Source organism: Tympanuchus pallidicinctus, unplaced genomic scaffold (genome assembly GCF_026119805.1).
Source record: "Tympanuchus pallidicinctus isolate F22 unplaced genomic scaffold, pur_lepc_1.0 scaffold37, whole genome shotgun sequence".
In the NCBI taxonomy this organism is placed as follows: Eukaryota; Metazoa; Chordata; class Aves; order Galliformes; family Phasianidae; genus Tympanuchus; species Tympanuchus pallidicinctus.
Window position 1 is genome coordinate 2,058,087 of NW_026294755.1, and position 20,991 is coordinate 2,079,077.

General features: G+C 45.9%; 3 protein-coding genes across 3 annotated transcripts in view; 2 read left to right on the forward strand and 1 right to left on the reverse strand.

Moving 5' to 3' along the window:
- GOSR2 (golgi SNAP receptor complex member 2) overlaps positions 1-20,991 on the forward strand; it is a 156,900-nt gene that overhangs the window by 86,099 nt on the left and 49,810 nt on the right. The gene's annotated exons all lie outside the window — the stretch shown is intronic.
- On the reverse strand, positions 8,795-10,108 carry LOC128088776 (feather beta keratin-like). Its single transcript, XM_052699565.1, has 2 exons — positions 10,085-10,108; positions 8,795-9,227 (listed from the first exon to the last, which is right to left on the reverse strand). The coding sequence occupies exons 1-2, from the start codon at positions 10,106-10,108 to the stop codon at positions 8,898-8,900; spliced, it is 354 nt and encodes a 117-aa protein (XP_052555525.1). The 3' UTR covers positions 8,795-8,897.
- Positions 13,520-13,845, forward strand: LOC128088777 (feather beta keratin-like). Its single transcript, XM_052699566.1, has one exon. It carries the CDS (start codon positions 13,537-13,539, stop codon positions 13,843-13,845), a length of 309 nt encoding a protein of 102 aa, XP_052555526.1. The 5' UTR covers positions 13,520-13,536.

Genomic DNA, 20,991 nt, shown 5'->3' on the forward strand with positions numbered 1-20,991 from the left:
TAGACTCTTTCAGGTGTTAGTGAACATGAAGAAGCTCAGTTGAAGAACTCACACAAACAAGCAAGTTCTTCTTGGACCCAGAAGTTTCTGTTGTTTGGGGTTGGTCATGGTATGTAAACTTCCTTTGCAGCTTCCATGAACGATGGAGTGCATAGCTTTCTGCTTCTGTACTACCAATCTATATGCTAAAGAGCTCCTTTGCTCTGAACAGTACACTTTCTTGCCCCAATTGTCTTCAAGCCTGCTTTACCAGACACTGCTTATTGCCCGTGTTGGCAAATTTGCAGCTGTGTTTATATATGTTCACCAAAGGCTTCCCCTTTTAGGAGAAATTTGCTTGTTTGTTTGACCTCATCCCATTTTGTTGCAGCTCTGATTTCATATGAGAATCCATATTGTGAGCTGTTTTTCAAAAGAATAACGTTTCCTTTCCTGTTCCAGTGATTAATCGTAGAATCATAGAATCATAGAAAGGTCTGTGTTGGAAGGCATCTTTTAGATCATCTAGTTCCAACCCCCTGCTATAGACAAGGATTCCTCCCTGTAGACAAAGTCACTCAAAGCCCCATCCAGCCTGGCCTTGAATGCCACCAGGGATGGGGCATCCACAACCTCACAGGGGTTGTTCCAGTGTCTCATCACCCTCACAGGAAAGAAATTCTTCCTAATATTTAGTCTAAATCAACCCTCTTCCAGTTTACAACCGTTTCCTCTCATCCTGTCTCTATTTTCCCCCATAAGAAGTCCCTCCACAGATTTCCTGTAGGAATGCTTCAGGTACTGAAAGGTCGCTACAAAGTTCTCCCAGAAAATTCTCTTCTCCAGGCTGAAGACCTCCGACTCTCTCATCCTGCCTCATAGGGGAGATTCTCCAGCCCTCTGATCATCTTTGTGGCCCTTTTCTGGACCTGCTCCAACAAATCCATGTCCTTCTTGTGTTGGGGATCCGAGAACAGGATGCAGTAGTCCAGGCAGCGTCTCACAGGAGCAGCAGAATCACCTCCCTTGACCTCCTAATCACGCTTCTCATGGTGCAACCCAGAACACATTTGGCTTTCTGGACTGAAAAAGCACTGCTGGCTCATGTTTAATCTTTCATCAACTGGCACCCTCCAAATCCTTCTCCTCAGGGCTGCTCTCAAGCATTACTCAGAAAGTTATATGGAGTCTGATCCTTCCATACAGTTAAAGAGTGCTATATTGACAAGCAGCAAACCCAAAGTCCTGACCACTTGTGAAAAACATGCTGACCATCCTCTGAGCTGCCTGAACCGCTGGAGTGTTGGCAAGAAGGTCACGGTGGAAGGGGATAGCCACTGGGGCTGCCTGGTGCTATGTGTCAAGGCACGACATGGTTCTCAGTACTGGTTTTCCCTGGGAAAAGATGAAGTTGTCCTGGCTGGTGGAGGAGTCCCCTCTATAATATACTCAGGTTTGCAGACAGCACAAACTCTGGTTTGACTGCTCAATGTCAAAAGGCTGGTCATGGCCACTCCAAAATTAGACTGTGACTTGCCATATATAGGGAGAGTATCTTCAGGAAACTTGCACTCTTGGAGCATGTCCCTGCTCCTTCCATGTCTTCAGGGCATGGAAGTGCATTGTTCATGCAGCCTCCCTGATGGAGTCTGGGACATGCTTTTATGCCAAGGGTCCTCCTGAGCACACTATCTTCATGAACGCTCCAGATATGTGCAAGTGTGAGGTCCTGTCAGCCCTTGCTCCTTGGTCAGGAGTTTCCTTGCTTCCCCAGTAGTGTTGGATTTTTCTCTGGGCTAAGGAGGGCTTTGGAACATGACAAGGGAGATGTGCAGGCACTCTAATGCTGGGAGACAACTTAGACCCTTCTCTGTTTTCCAGGTGATAAGGCAGTGTGGAGATACTTTCTTCAACCCATTTCTTTCCTTTCACAAAGCATTCATGCAACTTTCTAAACACAGCTCCATCTCTTTGGCCACAAAGTGAGGCCTGTGTATCCATAAACTTCTATTCTTGATGTCTACCCTGTATGTAGACCTTCTCAGAGGAAGTCCAGTGAGTTTAGGACCGTAGCGTAGTTCAGTCCCTAGTCTGTGGTGATTCAAGAGATTGTTCCTTCCTAGTTGTAGGAACTGTCATCTGCCTTCTATCTGTCATCCGCCATCTGCTAAAATGCCATGAGTTTCCTTCATTCCTCCAGCATGTTAAGGTCTCTCTGTTTGGCAGCATTGCCCCAGAGCTGGTTTCCTATTGCTGCCCTCTACCAACTTGATGGAAGCAGATTTTGTCACCACCCCCAAGTCATTCTACTCATCCAGTAATACAGCTATTTACACCATCATATCTGCAGTTGTATATGAGACTCTTGCAAGAGGCAGCACTGAAAAACTGAAGAGGTGCTGACCAGCTTGTTCTTACCTAGGAAGTCCTTTGGCTCTGTTCTGAAGACGGTTGAGACATCTACCTTTCTCCCACAGACTTGTGAAGGAGATAGAGAGAGGCCTTGCAAAGATGTTAGGCATCTCCTTCCACTCCCTTGGCTGCTGCACCATGTATTCATCTGGATTGTTATTTCTTTGACTGTCTTTCATCTGTTCTCCATAATTCTAGAGTTCATTTCCTTCTTGAACTGTTTCACAGGGCACAGAGTCTGATGAGACCTTGTAGTCAAAGACTAAGAGGACTATGGATAGTACAGGATAAGCTTCCTGGATTCCATGACTTTGAAAAGCAGTTAAGAGCAGCCTTGCACTGACATTACTCACCTACCTCATGTTCATTCCATCAGGTCCCACGGACTTGTATCAGCTTAGTTTGTTTAACCATTTCCATGCCTGATCCTGCTCTACCTAGAACAGCTTTCCTTGCTACAGACTTGCAATGTTGTGAGGAGCTTGGCTTCTTCCTACAAAAGAAGTCACCAGTTATTACCCTACAGCCCATTGAGTCCTTCCCTGTTCCCTGCTTTAATGCAACCATCCCAGTACCTGATGATCCTTATTGAGCTCACTGTGATCTTTACTTCCTAGGTTTCTCATAACAGCACTTGAAAGAAAATAGCATAGTCAGATAGGCATGTTAGAAATGAGGAAATGAAATGGCAGAAATGATGAAAAACAGAAAAAAAAAAAGTAATTGGAGCTGAGGTATGCTGGAAAACTAATGCCAATGTAGAGTGACTCTGGGCCTGGGGTGGTGCCAGAGTGGTAAAGATGACAGAGGTGGTTAAGAATAAGGTCATGACATTTCCCCAGGAAAATGTCTCCTGCCTGCAACACAGAACCCCTCCAGCACTTTGAAAATGTCTTCTACCCATACTGACGTGTTTCTGCAAGGAAATTCCTTGCACCTCTCATTCTGAAACTTGAAATGAGTCATCATGGCCAAACTGGGAAGGTCAGAAATAAGGAAATGAAATGGCAGAATTGACAGAAACTAAAAAACGAACTTGTGCCATTAGGAAGGACAGCTTGCATTTGAGATTATTCTTCCGGAAAATTGTTTCTTGTGTGAAGTGACTGTAGGCCTGGGGTGGTGCTGGAGTGGTATGAACATGGGTCTATCTCCTTATTCTCTCACCCACTGCTTTTGCCTTCATCTCCCTGGGAATAAGGTGAGTGAAGCCCTTTCAACAACTCCTCTTCCTATAAGATTTCTCTGCACATATGAAACCCTACAAATAGTCTTGGAATGACAGCTGCCTTGTTAGAGGGAAGGGGGCAGCTGTTGTGTGGCATCAAGTGATGCTGGGTCTTGCATAAGCTGTTTCCTCTGCCACAAGATAGGCAGCAACCTGTCTGTGCCTGATTGCTCTTGGCAGGGTCAATGGGGCCAAAGGGAAGGAGAAGACCGTGGGCTTCCTTAGAAAGCCTCCATATCCTCAGTCAGCACTGTGCCTTGACTCTCTCCTGCTGGGATGGCAGGATGCTCCTCTCTCTCTCCTTCCTTTGCATGGCCTTCTGTCCCAACAGGTGCCCCACCAGACACAAGACATGTCCTGCTACAACCAGTGCCCACCATGCCTTCCATGTGTCCTGTGGCTTGACTCCGCTGGCCAACAGCTGCAACAAGCCTTGCGTCAGGCAGTGCCAGGACTCCAACATCTTCATCCAGCCCTCTCCCGTGGTGGTGACCCTGCCTGGACCCATCTTCAGCTCTTTTACAAGGGACATCACCATGGGATCCTCCACCTCTGCTGCTGTTGGCAACATCCTCAGTTCTGAGGGTGTACCTATTTCTTCTGGAGGCTTTGGCCTCTCTGGCTTTGCCTCATCCAGGTTCATCAGCCTCAACTGTGGCAGGAGGTGCCTCCCCTGCTAAAGCTGTTGGCCACTGCTCTCAATAATGTTCCCCATTGGACCCTGAAGTTGGTAGAGAACTGGAGACAAAGTTTTGGGATCTTGTTTTCCATGGGTTTGACGATATATAGCACCCCTTGCAATAGGAAAAGGGTAGATCTAGCCTTGGCTAGGAACAAGCTACTGGCCCTTCTCCTTTTGTGGAGTGAGCAGGTGAATAGCTGGCTGTATAGCAGAGACTCTCATCTTTATGTGGTGCCTCTTCCACTGTGGCCTCCAGTCACAGGAAAATTTTTACTTCTTTAAGTTAATTAAAGTTCTGCTTCATACTATCCTGGGCCTCTATACTTATTTTTCCCTTTAAAGACACTCTCCTACTTAAGCCTGGAGAGAAACACATTATTCTTCAGTAGTTCCGGAAGTGTGTTGATGGCACTGGTTTTGATGAGCAATAGTGTCATGGTTCTATGTTTTTGGTTTTGTTTTTTTGTTTTTGGATTTCAGTATTCCACATCAAAACATCATGTAGTGTACGGGGCATTAAAGTGTCACTGCCCCAATCCCAGGTACCTATCCCTGTACATTACAGCAGTCACGGGATCTGGCCCTTCCGGGTGGGGGGGGCGCTCTCTTGCTGCCTGGCAGTGGGTGCTGGAGGTGCTTTCCTGGCCGTTCCAAGCTTTTCAGGTTTGAATCGGTCCTGGGAACTCTCTCTCTCTCATCTTGTCTGATTTATTAATCTCAATTTCAATTAAATTGTATATATTGTGTTATTTTGTATTCTGATATTATAGTAAAATAAGTTTTCCTCCATAGATTGTTGCCACTGCTCTTTTCCTCCCTTCCTTCCTTCCCATTTTTGTGGGGCTGGGGTGGGGGGGGAGGACAGAGGCCCTGTCGCCCCTGTCACAGACGTGGATTGATCTAGTCAACTCCGTGACAAATAGTTAACACAGACTTGCATTGATTATGTTTAGTTGCGTGTACATTTTACTCTCTCTCTTCTCTCTCTTTTATTTTTTTTTTTCCCTAAGAAATTACTTTCAATGCAGATATCTTGGGTGTCAGTACTAAGATCACTAAATTTTATCACCTTTGTCAGTGACATAGTTGGGTTGAGCATGCATTTCTGAATTTTGCTGATGACACCAAGCTACATGATGCTGTCAACTTGTTGGAGGGAAGGAATGGGAATGCCATCCAGAAAGATTTTGCAAAGCTCAAGAGGTGTCATATGTGGATCTCATGCAGTTCAACAAGACCAACTTCAAGGTCAACACCCGGATCATGGCAACTCCAAACATCAATACAGGCCGAGTGATGAGTGTATGAAAAATAGCTCTGCCGAGAAGTACTAGGGACTACTTGTGGATAGAATACTTGAGATGAGCCATAAATATGTATTTGCAGCCCAGAAAGCCAACAGTATTGGCTACACCAAAAGAGGGATGGCCAGCAGGGTGAAGAGAGTGATTGTCCCCCTCTACTTTGTCCTTGTGAGGCTCCATCTTGGAATACTGTGTTCAGGCCTGGGGCCAGCAGCACAAGGAAGTTTTGGAGCTTTTGCAGTGTCCAGAGGAGGGGCATGAGGATGGTGAGAGGACTGGATCAGGTTGAGAAATTTGGGGTTACTTTGATTATAGAAGACACTGAAGAGACCTAAAAAAAAAAAAAGAGTTTAAATAATATATTAGAAACATGTTTTTGTTTTTTTTTCACAAAGAAGAAGTTGTTGAGGTGCTGGAACAGACTGCAAAGAGAAGTTATGGATGCTCCCACTTTATGAGTGTTCAGATTGGATGGGATTTCGGACAACTGGATCTAGTAGGAGGTGCCTGTGCTCTCGGAAGGGGTTTGGAACTATATGATTTTTAAGGTCCCTCTCAGTCCAAACTATGCTGGATTCTATTATTCTTTTTAGGACTGGACAGAACTATCCAATGTAACTCCACCACTACTATTCACTTTGCTGTACATGTTGCTTCTTTTACTATAATAAGCTCAACATTGTGAAGCAAGAAGTAAGGCAAGGGGGAAGAGTGTGTCATAGAGAAGGCAGGAGGCCAGAAATTCCTAGGAGAACACAGGAAAACTCATTCTTAAGAACTAAGCAGATCAGATATGCAGGGCAATGAGAAGACCAGGTCCAAAACAAAAGCTTGATAATAATAAGGATCACAGATCTTGTTATCTTGCATTTTGTGACCTCTTCTGCCCTTCTACAGAGCTTCCAAGACATATCCAGAGAAGTGCCTAGTTCCTTGGCTGGGAAGTTGAGCCATTTGTCTAGTCCTGTCCCTAGCTGACAGTCACACAAAGAAGGGCCAAAGGCCATAAGGTCATAGCATTAATCAGGGTAGAAAGAATGCCTGAAAGTCTATATGTCCAACCGCTTGCTCCAAGTGTGCCATTGCTTGACAGTTCTTGTGTCCCTTTTCCTCCTATTCTATGCAAACCTTAAATCTACTGTCTCTTGTCTTCCAGTACTGTCACAGCACTGAGCCTTGTTCTGTCTTCTGAAGTCCTCACTGCATCTACTCCAAATGTGCTCTTAGATCTGCCATCAAAGCCTGCTCTTTCCCATGCAGAGCAATCCCACAGCCACTTCTCACTGGTTAAGTGCTCGAGGTCCTTGACTACTCTGCCTAAGCTGAGTAGAACTTGCTCTGCCTAGTGAATGTCTTTCTTTCAGCTCAGCCCCAAGCTGGGCTTAGTATTCAAGATGATGTCAGATAAGAGCTGAATACATTGGGTTTATCACTTCCTAAAAGTTTGTGGTTATGCATGAGGTCATGTAGCCCAGCATTCTCTTGATGTTGGTGTCTGGAGAAACTGTTGGGAATCACATCTTTTTTGGTGAGTTGCCACAAAAGCAGTTCTTTCTGGCCTTTCCTTTGATCTGCTGTTATAGAGGGCTTGAAATATGTAGAACTGCTGAATCGTTAAGGCTGGAAAAGACCTCTAAGATGACCATGACAAACCTAGTATTAACCTAGCATTGCCAAATCTACCACTAGATCATGACCAGAAGCACCGCATCTACACATCTTTCAAATAACTTCAACTTGTTCCAATGCTTCACAAAGAGACATGAAGGCTGGGGTACAGCAGGAAAACTGCCAGTAAGGACTCACAGGGGTGAGCAATTCAGAAGCTCCAAATCCATAGATGCAAACCTCTCTGGAGCCTTTGTTGCTGGCAACTGAACAATTTGGGAGACCATCTGGATGCCCCTTTGAAGCATTCAGAATGCTTCCCAGCATCTCCTCCTGCCCTTATTCTCTTCCTGACCTCCCCTGCCCATAGATTATACGAGGATGCCCAAGGCAGAGGTGGAAGTAGCAGGACATGAATTGCCCATATGGCTCAGTGGTGTTCTGACTGAAATAAAAAACATATGAGCATCCACAAGTTGTATGCTCACTCACAATCAGCAGGGGAGATAAAAGTAAAAACAAAGGTAAGAAAAACACTACGTCTGCATATAATTTAAAAAAAAAAAAAAAAAAAAGAAAGAAAAGAAAGAAAAAAAACTGGAAGAGTAAACGAAAAGAAAAAACAGTGATGTCAAATCAGTGTTTCCCTACCACCTGCCAGAAGGAAGATGAATGCCCAATCAGACTCTAAAGAACCGTTACTTGGGAATGACTGCTCCCTGTTTTATAGACGAACATGATGTGATGTGGCACACAATATTCCCGTGGTCAATTTGGGTCACCCTTCACACTGTATGTCCTTTTAGTCTCTTTCTGACTCCTAGTCAGTTCTGTGCAGGTGCAGAATGGGAAACTGAAAAGACCTTGATGTTGTGTTAAAATCTTGTTGCGCTACCTCTGCTGTTTAACAACACCTTTAGAACACAACATCATATGGGCTGTGGTGAAGAAAAATGTCTCCACCTTAGCCAGCCCCAATACTGTTTTCTGCCCAGTACCACTGTGTCAAGAGCAGAAGGAATTGCTGCTCCTGCTCTGCCCTCTCTCTCTTCAACAAGCTTGTGGAGCTCTTGCCCTCGCAGGGCTTCCTGAAGCTCTGGCTCTGCAGCCAAGACCAAGAGTGAACATCTTCTGCATGGTGTACATCGAGGCCAAGGAGGCACGTCAGGACAGAGAAGCAAAAGGGTAGGTCTGAACGCCAGGGACACTGCAGGACTCATGGGCGCCCCCCTCATGCATGAGTGACCGTGATTTCTAAGAGAGCCAACAGCGGTGTCACCACCTTTAGGAAAGGTGTAGTGTCCCAGTGTGCAAAGACACCTATTGAAATCCATAGAGTAGCACATTTCCTCCTGGCAGGTGTTGTCTGGAGTGTCCCCTGGGGAAGGACAAAGCAGAGGCACAAGCTGGAATGCAATAAAACTTTAATGTGGGAGAAAAAGGAAATGAAGTCATTCTGAGGGGAAAGGTGCAGGAAGCAGCAGGGGCAGATGACAGTCTACACTGTGTGGCATGCTGAACACGCTGACTGCTGTCCATCTACCTGTTCCTCACAGACAGAAGGACCAGCAGGTCCTTTTCAAAACACTACTCGGCCCTTTTTTACAAGATCCCAATGCTCGGTTCCCAGGATGTTACCATCTCGGTCTCTGGGAATCTTCCTCCAGGACCATCACCAGCAGCTTTAGCACACACGCCTGCCACAGATGCGGCCGCCAATGCCAGAGAGGCCAAAGCCTCCAGAGGAGATGGGCACGCCCTCAGAGCTGAGGATGCTGCCAACGGCAGCGGAGGTGGAGGAGCCCACGGCGGTGTTCTGCGGGAAGGAGCTGAGGATGGGTCCGGGCAGGGTCACCACCACGGGAGAGGGCTGGATGAAGACGTTGGAGTCCTGGCACTGCCTGACGCAGGGCTCGTTGCAGCTGCTGCCCAGAGGGGTGGGGCCGCAGGGCTGGCAGGGCAGGCGTGGCACGCACTGGTTGTAGCAGGACATGTCTCGTGTCTGGAGGGGCACCTGTTGGCAGAGGGGTCCGGGAGAAGAATCGAGCTGAATGAGGAGCAGTCTGCCAGCCCTCACTGAGAGAGTTAAGGCACATGCTACCTGTGGAGCTGGAGGCCATGTAAGGATGCCAGCAGATCTTCTCCTACACTTTGGTCCTCAAGGGCCTGGCCACTACCTGTCACTTTCAGTTAGGTCTCCTTCCAGACCGTAGGTCAGGAGACACCCCAGCTAAGATCCAGCATCTCTCTGTTACACACCTGCTGCCCCACTCCTTCCCCTGTATTTAGCTGTCACCCCAATACCCAAAGTAAGATCGAGGCACAAGCACGTGCTGAGAAATCCCCAAGGATGGTGGTGAGTAGAATGAGGAGGAGTGTGGCCTTCAGACTCACCTTGTTCTCAGATCAGTGGAGGCAAGAGGAGCGGATGTGAGAGGGAGAAGAAGAGCCTGCTTTTATACTGTTCTAATGCAGCCTCAGGCCTAAAGTCACTTTAACGTGGGTAGTAATTTGCCAACAGACTCACCTCAAATGCAAATTCACCTTCCTAATGGCATAATCTCTGCTTTGTTTTTTTTCCTCAGTCTGCTAAGGCATTTCATTTCCTCATTTCTGACCTACTCATTTGCACACAGACAGTCCTTTAAGTTCTGGGATGACAAGTGCATAGATTTACCAGGCAGCAACACCACTGTCCTGGCAGATATCATAACCCAAGCCCTTTGATGGCAAGCAGGTATTAGACGTCAGTGGAAGTATCTTGTTCTTATTTGCAGCTTTGTTGCAAAAGTGTACATATCCTCTGATCTGTTTTGGATATTCCAGGGCTCCTTTTCCAGTGAATGCATTCTGTCCTCCCTCCATGCCTACCTTCAAACCCGCTCTATCTGTCATTGTTCTTTCCCTTCATAGGCAGCTGGAGTGTTCTGCTGCTTACAAATGTCCTCCCCAAAATTTTCTCCTTCTGGTTAGATATTTGCTTATTTTTTCACCTTTTTGAACTCCTGGTACAGTCTCTGCTAGTTACTCCAGTTTCCAGGCACATCTTCCAACTCCTGCAGTTGAATAAAGGTTATTAATAGTTGTCTTGCAATTACACCTGTCAGTTCCCTCAGCATTTACTGATCCATTCCATCAAGATCCATGGACTTACAAATGTCCATTTTGCTCAAATATTCCATGACCTAATCCTCTTCCACCAAATGTACATTTTGCTACATCCAACCATTCACCTTGGTCTCTGGGCCCTGGGATTCCTTAAGGTCAGTCTTTGTGGATAAGAGATAAAGAAGGCATTCAGTAATTAACCTTTTTTTTACTGTCCCAAGTAACCAGGTCTGCTGTTTCATTCAAGAGAGCATCCGTATATTCTCTAGCTTTTCTTTTGCCACTGAATTACTTGTAGAAGGCCTTCTAGTTGCCCTTGATGGCCTTTCTCTATCAGAAGAGAAGTCCATCAGGCTTTTCTCTTTCCTTACTTGATCCCTATCTGCCTGGACATTGTGGCTGTACTCTTCCCAGGTTACCTGACACTACTTCCATCCTTCGGAATCTTCATACTTTTGTGTTTGAGTTTGACTGACAGTTGTAAGACTGTGAGGCAGTCCAGGCCTGGCTTCCTCTTCCTAAATCCATGTTGACCACTCACTATCAACTGCTTGTATACTCTTTGCTTTTCATGACTTTGAAAGTCAGTTAAGAGCAGCCTTGCAGTGACATCTGCCAATCACTTGTGTGCGTGCTATTAGGTGTAATAGATTCATTAAACTCCAGTTAAACTCCAGTCTGTTGATCCTCTACTAAAAGAAAGTCAAATTTTGCCTGGATCAAATCTTCACATTAAAACCATGGCCAAGAATCTTTTGAGCACCTCCACTTCTTCCTTGTGCCTTGTCCCCTAGTTAGATACCCCTTCAGTACTGCAGCTCCCTTTGCCTAAACCTTGATTTTATTACTTATCTGCCAAGTTCTTCTTGATGCTTTTCTTGTCTTTTGCCTGACTCAACTCCAGTAAGGCACTGGCTTTCCGAACACCAAGACTGCATTCTCAGACAGACTGGCAAGCTTTCTCCCTAGAGCTGACAAGACCAAGAGTAGGACATCCATTGGGAGAGCCTGGATGCCAGTGAAGGCAATGGCCAGTGAATGTCAGAGTGAGCCAAGAGAGAGGCAAAAGGAAGATCCAAGTGGTATGTATGACAACAGCAGGACTAGGGGAAATGGATCCAAGTTGAAGGAGGAAAGATTTAGGTTGGATGTTAGGGGGAAGTTCTTCACAAGGAGAGTAGTTAGGCCCTGGAACGGGCTGCCCAGGGAGGTTGTGGATGCCCCGTCCTTGGACGTGTTCAAGGCCAGGTTGGACGGGGTCCTGGGCAACCTGATCTGAATGTGTGTGTTTGGTGGCCCTGCTAGGCAGGGGGGTTGGAACTACATGATCCTTGAGGTCCCTTCCAACCCAGGTGATTCTGTGATTCTGTGATTCTGTGTATGTCTGTGGGAATGAAGTGCAATGTTTTTTTCTGGTTCAGACTCTGTGACAACACTATACAGAATGTAACACTATGAATTCTCGCTGATTGGTTAAGAGATGGACTTGCATCTAACTGTTGTCTAGAGACAAAACTAACAATCTTGTGGAGGCCTCAGAATGAAAACTGTACTGTAACACTCTTGCGAGAGGAAACCAAGAGTTAGTTGTTCTGCTTAAGATAGTCTTGGGTTGTTGTTTGTTGCCCCCATACACAGCCAAGGCCCTCCACAACCACCATGCAAAGTGAGAAGCAGCATGTGCATGGCACATGATTCTGGATACTCTCTGCCTGGCAATAACTCCTGGCCCAATTGTAAGGGATCTTCATATGACATCAAAAGCATTGACAACCCCACTGCCTGTGGTGCTCATCCTACCAAATCCTCAACCACCTCCAGAAGAACAAGAAGGAGGATGGATCTTCAGGACATCAAGGGATCTGCAGCGATGTCTTGCTTTTCTCTCATTTCCATTTTTTTCTCTATTTCCTCTCTTCAGTCTTTTTTCTCTTTCTCACCCATATTTTAATAAATAAAAACAAAGCCTTGCTCAGGCAACACCTTGACTGTGTCCCAAATCTTAATACAGAGAGATAGAGACCAATATAATGAATCACAAGCCTCTTTGGCTTACCACACATGTCCTTAAGGAATAGAAGCTTGAAGTGTTCTTTTGAGTACAGTAACACTTTGAAATGACGGACATCATCAATGATTAACATTGTTAATCATTCCCCCATGGTGTCACAAGCCATGCCCTGTCCCCAGAGTGGGGGGAATGACCATTCCAACACATGGGGCTCCTTTTCTGCCTATGCAAATGTGACTTGCTTAATTGTTGAGTCTCTCAAAACAACACCTGAAAAAAGTCAACATGACAGTATAGGCATGTCAGAAATGAGGAATGTAATTGCAGAGTTCACAGCAAGCAAAACAAAACCTGTGTGATTAGGAAGGCGAATATGCAGAAAAAAACAGATCAGAGGATATGTACACTTTTGCAACAAAGTTGCAAATAAGAACAAGATACTTCCACTGACGTCTAATACCTGCTTGCCATCAAAGGGCTTGGGTTATGATATCTGCCAGGACAGTGGTGTTGCTGCCTGGTAAATCTATGCACTTGTCATCCCAGAACTTAAAGGACTGTCTGTGTGCAAATGAGTAGGTCAGAAATGAGGAAATGAAATGCCTTAGCAGACTGAGGAAAAAAAACAAAGCAGAGATTATGCCATTAGGAAGGTGAATTTGCATTTGAGGTGAGTCTGTTGGCAAATTACTACCCACGTTAAAGTGACTTTAGGCCTGAGGCTGCATTAGAGCAGTATAAAAGCAGGCCCTTCTTCTCCCTCTCACATCCGCTCCTCTTGCCTCCACTGATCTGAGAACAAGGTGAGTCTGAAGGCCACACTCCTCCTCATTCTACTCACCACCATCCTTGGGGATTTCTCAGCACGTGCTTGTGCCTCGATCTTACTTTGGGTATTGGGGTGACAGCTAAATACAGGGGAAGGAGTGGGGCAGCAGGTGTGTAACAGAGAGATGCTGGATCTTAGCTGGGGTGTCTCCTGACCTACGGTCTGGAAGGAGACCTAACTGAAAGTGACAGGTAGTGGCCAGGCCCTTGAGGACCAAAGTGTAGGAGAAGATCTGCTGGCATCCTTACATGGCCTCCAGCTCCACAGGTAGCATGTGCCTTAACTCTCTCAGTGAGGGCTGGCAGACTGCTCCTCATTCAGCTCGATTCTTCCCCCGGACCCCTCTGCCAACAGGTGCCCCTCCAGACACGAGACATGTCCTGCTACAACCAGTGCCTGCCACGCCTGCCCTGCCAGCCCTGCGGCCCCACCCCTCTGGGCAGCAGCTGCAACGAGCCCTGCGTCAGGCAGTGCCAGGACTCCAACGTCTTCATCCAGCCCTCTCCCGTGGTGGTGACCCTGCCCGGACCCATCCTCAGCTCCTTCCCGCAGAACACCGCCGTGGGCTCCTCCACCTCCGCTGCCGTTGGCAGCATCCTCAGCTCTGAGGGCGTGCCCATCTCCTCTGGAGGCTTTGGCCTCTCTGGCATTGGCGGCCGCATCTGTGGCAGGCGTGTGTGCTAAAGCTGCTGGTGACGGTCCTGGAGGAAGATTCCCAGAGACCGAGATGGTAACATCCTGGGAACCGAGCATTGGGATCTTGTAAAAAAGGGCCGAGTAGTGTTTTGAAAAGGACCTGCTGGTCCTTCTGTCTGTGTGGAACAGGTAGATGGACAGCAGTCAGCATGTTCAGCATGCCACACAGTGTAGACTGTCATCTGCCCCTGCTGCTTCCTGCACCTTTCCCCTCAGAATGACTTCATTTCCTTTTTCTCCCACATTAAAGTTTTATTGCATTCCAGCTTGTGCCTCTGCTTTGTCCTTCCCCAGGGGACACTCCAGACAACACCTGCCAGGAGGAAATGTGCTACTCTATGGATTTCAATAGGTGTCTTTGCACACTGGGACACTACACCTTTCCTAAAGGTGGTGACACCGCTGTTGGCTCTCTTAGAAATCACGGTCACTCATGCATGAGGGGGGCGCCCATGAGTCCTGCAGTGTCCCTGGCGTTCAGACCTACCCTTTTGCTTCTCTGTCCTGACGTGCCTCCTTGGCCTCGATGTACACCATGCAGAAGATGTTCACTCTTGGTCTTGGCTGCAGAGCCAGAGCTTCAGGAAGCCCTGCGAGGGCAAGAGCTCCACAAGCTTGTTGAAGAGAGAGAGGGCAGAGCAGGAGCAGCAATTCCTTCTGCTCTTGACACAGTGGTACTGGGCAGAAAACAGTATTGGGGCTGGCTAAGGTGGAGACATTTTTCTTCACCACAGCCCATATGATGTTGTGTTCTAAAGGTGTTGTTAAACAGCAGAGGTAGCGCAACAAGATTTTAACACAACATCAAGGTCTTTTCAGTTTCCCATTCTGCACCTGCACAGAACTGACTAGGAGTCAGAAAGAGACTAAAAGGACATACAGTGTGAAGGGTGACCCAAATTGACCACGGGAATATTGTGTGCCACATCACATCATGTTCGTCTATAAAACAGGGAGCAGTCATTCCCAAATAACGGTTCTTTAGAGTCTGATTGGGCATTCATCTTCCTTCTGGCAGGTGGTAGGGAAACACTGATTTGACATCACTGTTTTTTCTTTTTGTTTACCCTTCCAGTTTTTTTTCTTTCTTTTCTTTTCTTTCTTTTTTTTTTTTTTTTTAAATTATATGCAGACGTAGTGTTTTTCTTACCTTTGTTTTTACTTTTATCTCCCCTGCTGATTGTGAGTGAGCATGCAACTTGTGGGTGCTCATGTGGGTTTTCTTTTTAGTCAGAACACCACTGAGCCATATGGACAATTCATTCTTTTCTGTTGTTGTTGTTGTTGTTTTTTGTTTTTTTTTGCTAACTATCTTTATGCAGACATGGGTGGCTGCAATCCTGCTGCCAATCAGGTCTCTGTGAACCTGTTTCACCATGCCCAGCTGTGTCTTCACAAGCACCTCTCCAGCCTTTGCTGCTTGTGACTGTGGAGCATGTGATGCATCTCCTCCTGCCTTCAGTCTCTCCCTGCCATTTTCTGCCCAAATTCTTTTCCTCAGGAAACTTGGATAGAAACAGAAGGAAAAGGGAAGGAATATGTACTGCCTGTGAATTTGTGTAGTGCGTTGACCACTGAAGGACCTTGGTATCCATCAGTTCCTTCCTTACTTCCCACCCTCCATGTGAAGCAAACTGAAGTGAGACCCAGCTCACCCACTTTCCCTCCATTTTCTACATGGGCCTCCCAGCCCAGGAGGAGGAATTCTCACCTCTGTTTTCCCCACTCTCCTTCTCCACTACTATCCTCTTCCGTGATCTTATGTGCCTGCTGCCCTCTCAGGGAAGTTCTGGCTCCTCATTCAGGGGCAGCAGTGGCAACCTTCTGCTGTGCAGTGATGTCTAAAAGCAGTATCAGGACAGAGAGGCAGCAAAACTGGGACTGAAGTCCACTGACAGTACAGAACTCATAGATACTTTCCTCAAGTAGAATCACATGATTTGAGTTGCAAGGTACCTTAAAGATCATGCAGTTCTAATCTGCCTGCCATGGGCACAGTTGCTAACGACTAGAACATGTTTCTCAGAACACCAGCTAACTTGGTCTTGAACACCTCCAAGGGATGGGTCATTCACATCTTCTCTGAGCAACCTATTCCAGTGTTTCATCACCCTGTGACTAAAGAATTTCCTCCTGATATCTAATCTAAATCTTCCCTCTTCTATTTAAAAATTCTCTGTTGTTTCATTACTTTCAGACCATGAAAGAAATCAATGTCTTTCCTATTTATAAGCTCTCTTGAAGTGTTGGATAGTTGCAATGACATCTTTCTGGAGACTTCTCCATACTGAACAACCACAGCTGTTTCAGCCTTTATTTGTAGGAGAGTTGCTCCTTTAAAAGGAAGTAAAAAATAACTTCTTTCTTCTTTTACTTATTCTATTTTGTTCTGCTTGCTTGTTTTTATTTTCATTTAATTAAAATGTCTTTATCTCAATAAGGGGGGAATTGGAAGGGAGAGTGAGAGAACAGTGTGGTGGTGTTTTGCTTGCCATCACAACTTGAAGCTATGCAATTGCTACGCACATCAGATGAGGTGAGGTAAACTTTGGCCAAGCAAAGAAGTTCTGTCCTTAGATCTCACTGCAGAGCTGGCTTATGCTTGCTTTCCAGATGACCTCCTGAGCTGGAAAGGGAGAGTCATAGGATACTCCCATTCTGGTTTTCATAACAGAGGAAAAATGCAGGAAGATCAGTTATTTTGCCTTTCCAGTGAGAATGGAAAAGGGAGGGGAGTGAGGGGGAAAATATCCAGGACAGAATTTGAGAGAAAGCCTTGTATGTTTGTGAAGAGGTGACCGGGCTTTGAAAGAGAGAAGTATTTCACAGACACCGCTTGGCAGATAGATGTTAAATCCCAAACAGTGAGGTAATTCTTGTATCACTAAGGGAAGCTTTCTAGTAATATCTTTGTTCCTCAAGAGCTATAAGCCAGCCCACATCAAGCTGATAAAAGGTCTCTGGTGCCTCTGATGAATTGACTATTTATACTCCTGAGTAATGCTCAGTTTAGCAGTTGTCTCATTGCAGCTTAGCTCCTCTGTGAAAACACATTGGCAGCTATTATCTAGTGTTCCCTCATTTTCTAAACCAAACATTCAGAGATCTCCATCCAAGACTTTGCATTACAGCTTTAAGGCGCGAAATGTATGCATTATTTATTGAAAGTGTGCCTCTTCAAGGATGTAGACAGGTAGGGAACTTGGAAAAGAATGAATTCAGGGATTTCTTGATTTCTAGATGCAATGGGAGCCTGATGTTGTGTGGCAAAGGTCAAAGCTAAGAGGCAATATTCTCCAAAATTCTGCCTAACCTTCTTTATATTGATATAATACTTGCTTCTCAGACAAGGCTGTTTCAGACATCAATCATAGAATCATAGAATCATAGAATTGTTCAGGTTAGAAAAGACCTTAAAGATCATCAAGTCCAACCACGACCTAATCAAACAACCCTAACAACCCTCTGCTAAATCATGTCCCTGAGCACCACATCCAAATGTGTTTTTACACATCCACAGATGGTGACTCAACCACCTCCCTGGGGAGCCCATTCCAGTGCTTAACAACCCTTTCTGTAAAGAAGTGTTTCCTGATATCCAATCTAAACCTCCCCCGGTGCAACTTGAGTCCATTTCCCCTTGTCCTGTCACCAGTGAGAAGAGACCAACCCTACTCCTGCTGTAAGCACCTTTCAGGTATTTGAAGAGAGCAGTTAGTTCTCCCCTTAGCCTCCTTTTCCTCAGTTCCTTCAGTCTCTCCTCGTATGCCATATTCTCCAAGTCCTTCACAAGCCTTCTTGTGAAGGTCCCTTCTTTGGACCTGCTCCAGCATCTCAATGTTCCTTTTGTACTGAGGTGCTGAACTGAAAAAACTGAACACAGTACCTGAGGTGAGGCCTCACCAATGCTGAGTACAGGGGCAGGATAACTTCCTTAGTCCTGCTCACCACACCAATCCTGATACAAGCCAGGATGTCATTAGCCTTTTTGGCCACCTGGGCACACTGTTGGTTCATATTCAGTTGGCTGTGCATCAGTACATCAAAGTCCCTTTCCAACAGGCAGCTTTCCAGCCACTCTCCCCCAGGCCTATATGGTCACCTGGGGTTGTTGTGACCAAAATGCAGGACCCAATACTTGGATCTATTGAAACTTATACAGTTAAAAGAGAAAATTAAAGTTAAAACAGAGAAAAAAAATATTCAGACTGGGATCATCTAGTCTGCCTGCCCATGACTCATCAAAGTTTGCCAGTCCCACAGGTGTTGCCCAGAAGAGCCACATCCCAATTTTGCCTCTAGAGGGTGCCAAGCAATCTTCCAAAAAGAGGAAGTAAAGCCTGCAAGTTTCCATCTTCCATCACTTCTACCAGTCAACTTCCAAACCTCAATCTAAAAGGTAGAACAAAACCATCTTCCTGCTACTCAGGCAGAGCTCCTAGGACCACTCTACTCTGTGCTGATGCAACCTCACCTCAAATGCTGTGTGCAATTTTGGGCAAGGTAGTGAAAGGTCTACAGGAGAAGATGTATGAGGAGTGACTGAGGTCACTTGGCTTATCCAGATTAGATGAGAAAGATGAGACATGACTTCATTGCAGTCTACAGCTTCCTCATGAGGGCAAACTATCATGGAGTTTCTGGTTTCTTTTCTCTTGTGACCAGCAAAAGGATCTAAGAGAACCTATCTAAGTAAACTTGTACTGAGGAGATTCAGGCTGGATATTAGGAAAAGGTTCTTCACTGAAAAGGTTTTCAGGCACTGGATCCCCAGGGAAGTGGTCACAGTGGCAAGAATGCTATTTTTGCACAGCAGTCAGAGACGTTTGGTTTGATTTTAGTGTGATCCTGAATGGAACCACGAGTTGGAATTGATATTTCTTGTGGGCCTCTTCCAACTCAGTATATTCTCTAATTCTATGATCCCAGGCCTTTAGCCATGAGGCTCTCTAGAAAGACCAGTAGAGGTTAAATATATTTGCTTATCCAAAGCAATAGTATAAAGATGAGCCTTTGCAATATCCCAAGTTCATCCAGGTCTGTATAATGGTCAAAGCCCTTCAAAACTCATAAGAGCTCTGAACATTCTCACAAGCACTCATACCTTTCAGTAGTGTGGAATATGAAAAAGGTCAAGTGATCCCTGCTGATAGAGAACACTGGGCCTGCAAAAAATCTGCACACCACAGCACCAGACCGATGTCCTCAGTCTGCATTTGACCCCTCCAGCTGGAGGACTCATCTCCCAGTGGCACCGATGAGCTGTCCCATAAATCCTTGAGCCACCTGCCCCGTCTCTGAAAAGGAACATTCAAGGTGGAGCAGAAACAACTAAAAGAGGAAAAGAAAAAGCATCAGTGCGGACATTTTTCTCTCGCAACAGGAAATTTTGACACCAAAAAAGTCATGATCACTGTCAATTCTGCCAACACAAGACAGCCACATACTACCACATCTCCCACAATGCTTTTAGAGGTGACTGTTTCACACAAGGTTATGAGTGCCTGTGAGGAGCAGATCAGAGCCCTCAGTGACCAAGAGGATTTTGAAAGGCCATGATGCCTTTCCTTTCTGCCTAGATGAGCCACTTGGAAGTCACTTGCCATGGAGGACATGCAGAAGCTTCCAGATACAGAAGCATGTCCCAGTGCCATTGCTACCTCTCACTGTGGCTGGGAAGATCATCTCCTCTGTAGGATATTGATTGAGTTCTCTATCTGCTGGATGTGCTCGAAGGCTGGGGAGAGCATTCTGTGCAGAGACCCAGCAAGGCAGGCCCTGGATGTGGGAGCCAGGGAAATTTTTCTTAGTTTCAAGAACAGTGTTTGAAACAAGCTCACTGCCTGTGTCTCACTGTCTGGCAATGGACATGGGTCTCCTCTGACCCCACAGGATCTTCTCGAAGCAATAGATTTCCGGCAGCCTGGGAGAGTGTCCAGAGAGGAAAGTACCACACAGAGATCCAGACTAGGATGCAGAAGAACTTTAAGGATTTGAACAAGGGGAACAAGGACTTCTGAGAGGGTGCCGTGATATGGGGAACACCAGGAGTAGGTAGGAATCATTGATCAGAGGGGGCTTTGCATTGGGCATCTAACTGCCCACACCCTGGAGGGAGAAAGGAAGCTAGTCTTTCTAAGACTAGCTTAGCAGGAGCTCGCAGTCCAGGAGAGCAGAAAAAAAGGGAGAAGAGAGAAAGAGAAGAGGGAATTAGGCATGGGCCTTGTTTTTCAGAGAGCTCCTCTTTGAAGGAGGAGGTTGACCTCCCCTTGCCTTCCTTTACAGATGGAGTTGTGTATGCTCAACCCCTCTGAAAGCAATGGCTGGAATGCCTGTTCTCAGTTCATTAGCATATCCTGGATTCTTCTGCAATTTTGTTCTCTTCCCTTGCCTTTTCTTCCATCAGCTGTTGAAGGACTGGGGGTTAGGATATGGTGTGAAAAACGGGAGGTATTATATTACATGGTAAAATCCCAGGCTGCACACATACAAAGAAATACAGAGAAACAATGGCAGGTGGGGAACCCAAATAATGCCCTCAGCCAGCTAATCCCACAGACATCACAGGAGACTGGTGAACCCACCGAAGGCACATTTTCACACATAAAAGCAGTCAAGGGAGACTGAAATAAGTAGGTGGAATGGACACCCTTGTCCTCAGTGCAGTTTTATGTGGTTTGGATATGAGACCCATCAAGATGAGTTGGCTCAGATTGAGAGGGATTATATTTTAGCACTACTGGGCACATTATAGGATGCCGAGTAAAAGCATTCTGGGATTTCTCAGGACTTACTATGAGGTATTTAGGGGAGGAAAAAAATGGAGAAAAATACAGACGTAAGGGGAAAAAAGGACTGGTCTCATGTAAATGGATGATCAAAAAACTTGCCTGACCATGTCCTATCTACGTCCTATCTTATTACATTTCATTCCCATTTGTTCCCAAATATGAGGAAATTTATACTCCATGTAAATACGTAAATAAGTACCAGCAACTGGTGTGTGACCTTGTGTGAGAGGTGCCTTATACCGTGTGAGCAGCACTTGGTGCTTTTAGGTGGATGCAAGGGCCAGCTCCAGGGTAGACTACATTTTTAGCTAAGCTTCTCCAGTGATTCACATTATACACGTGT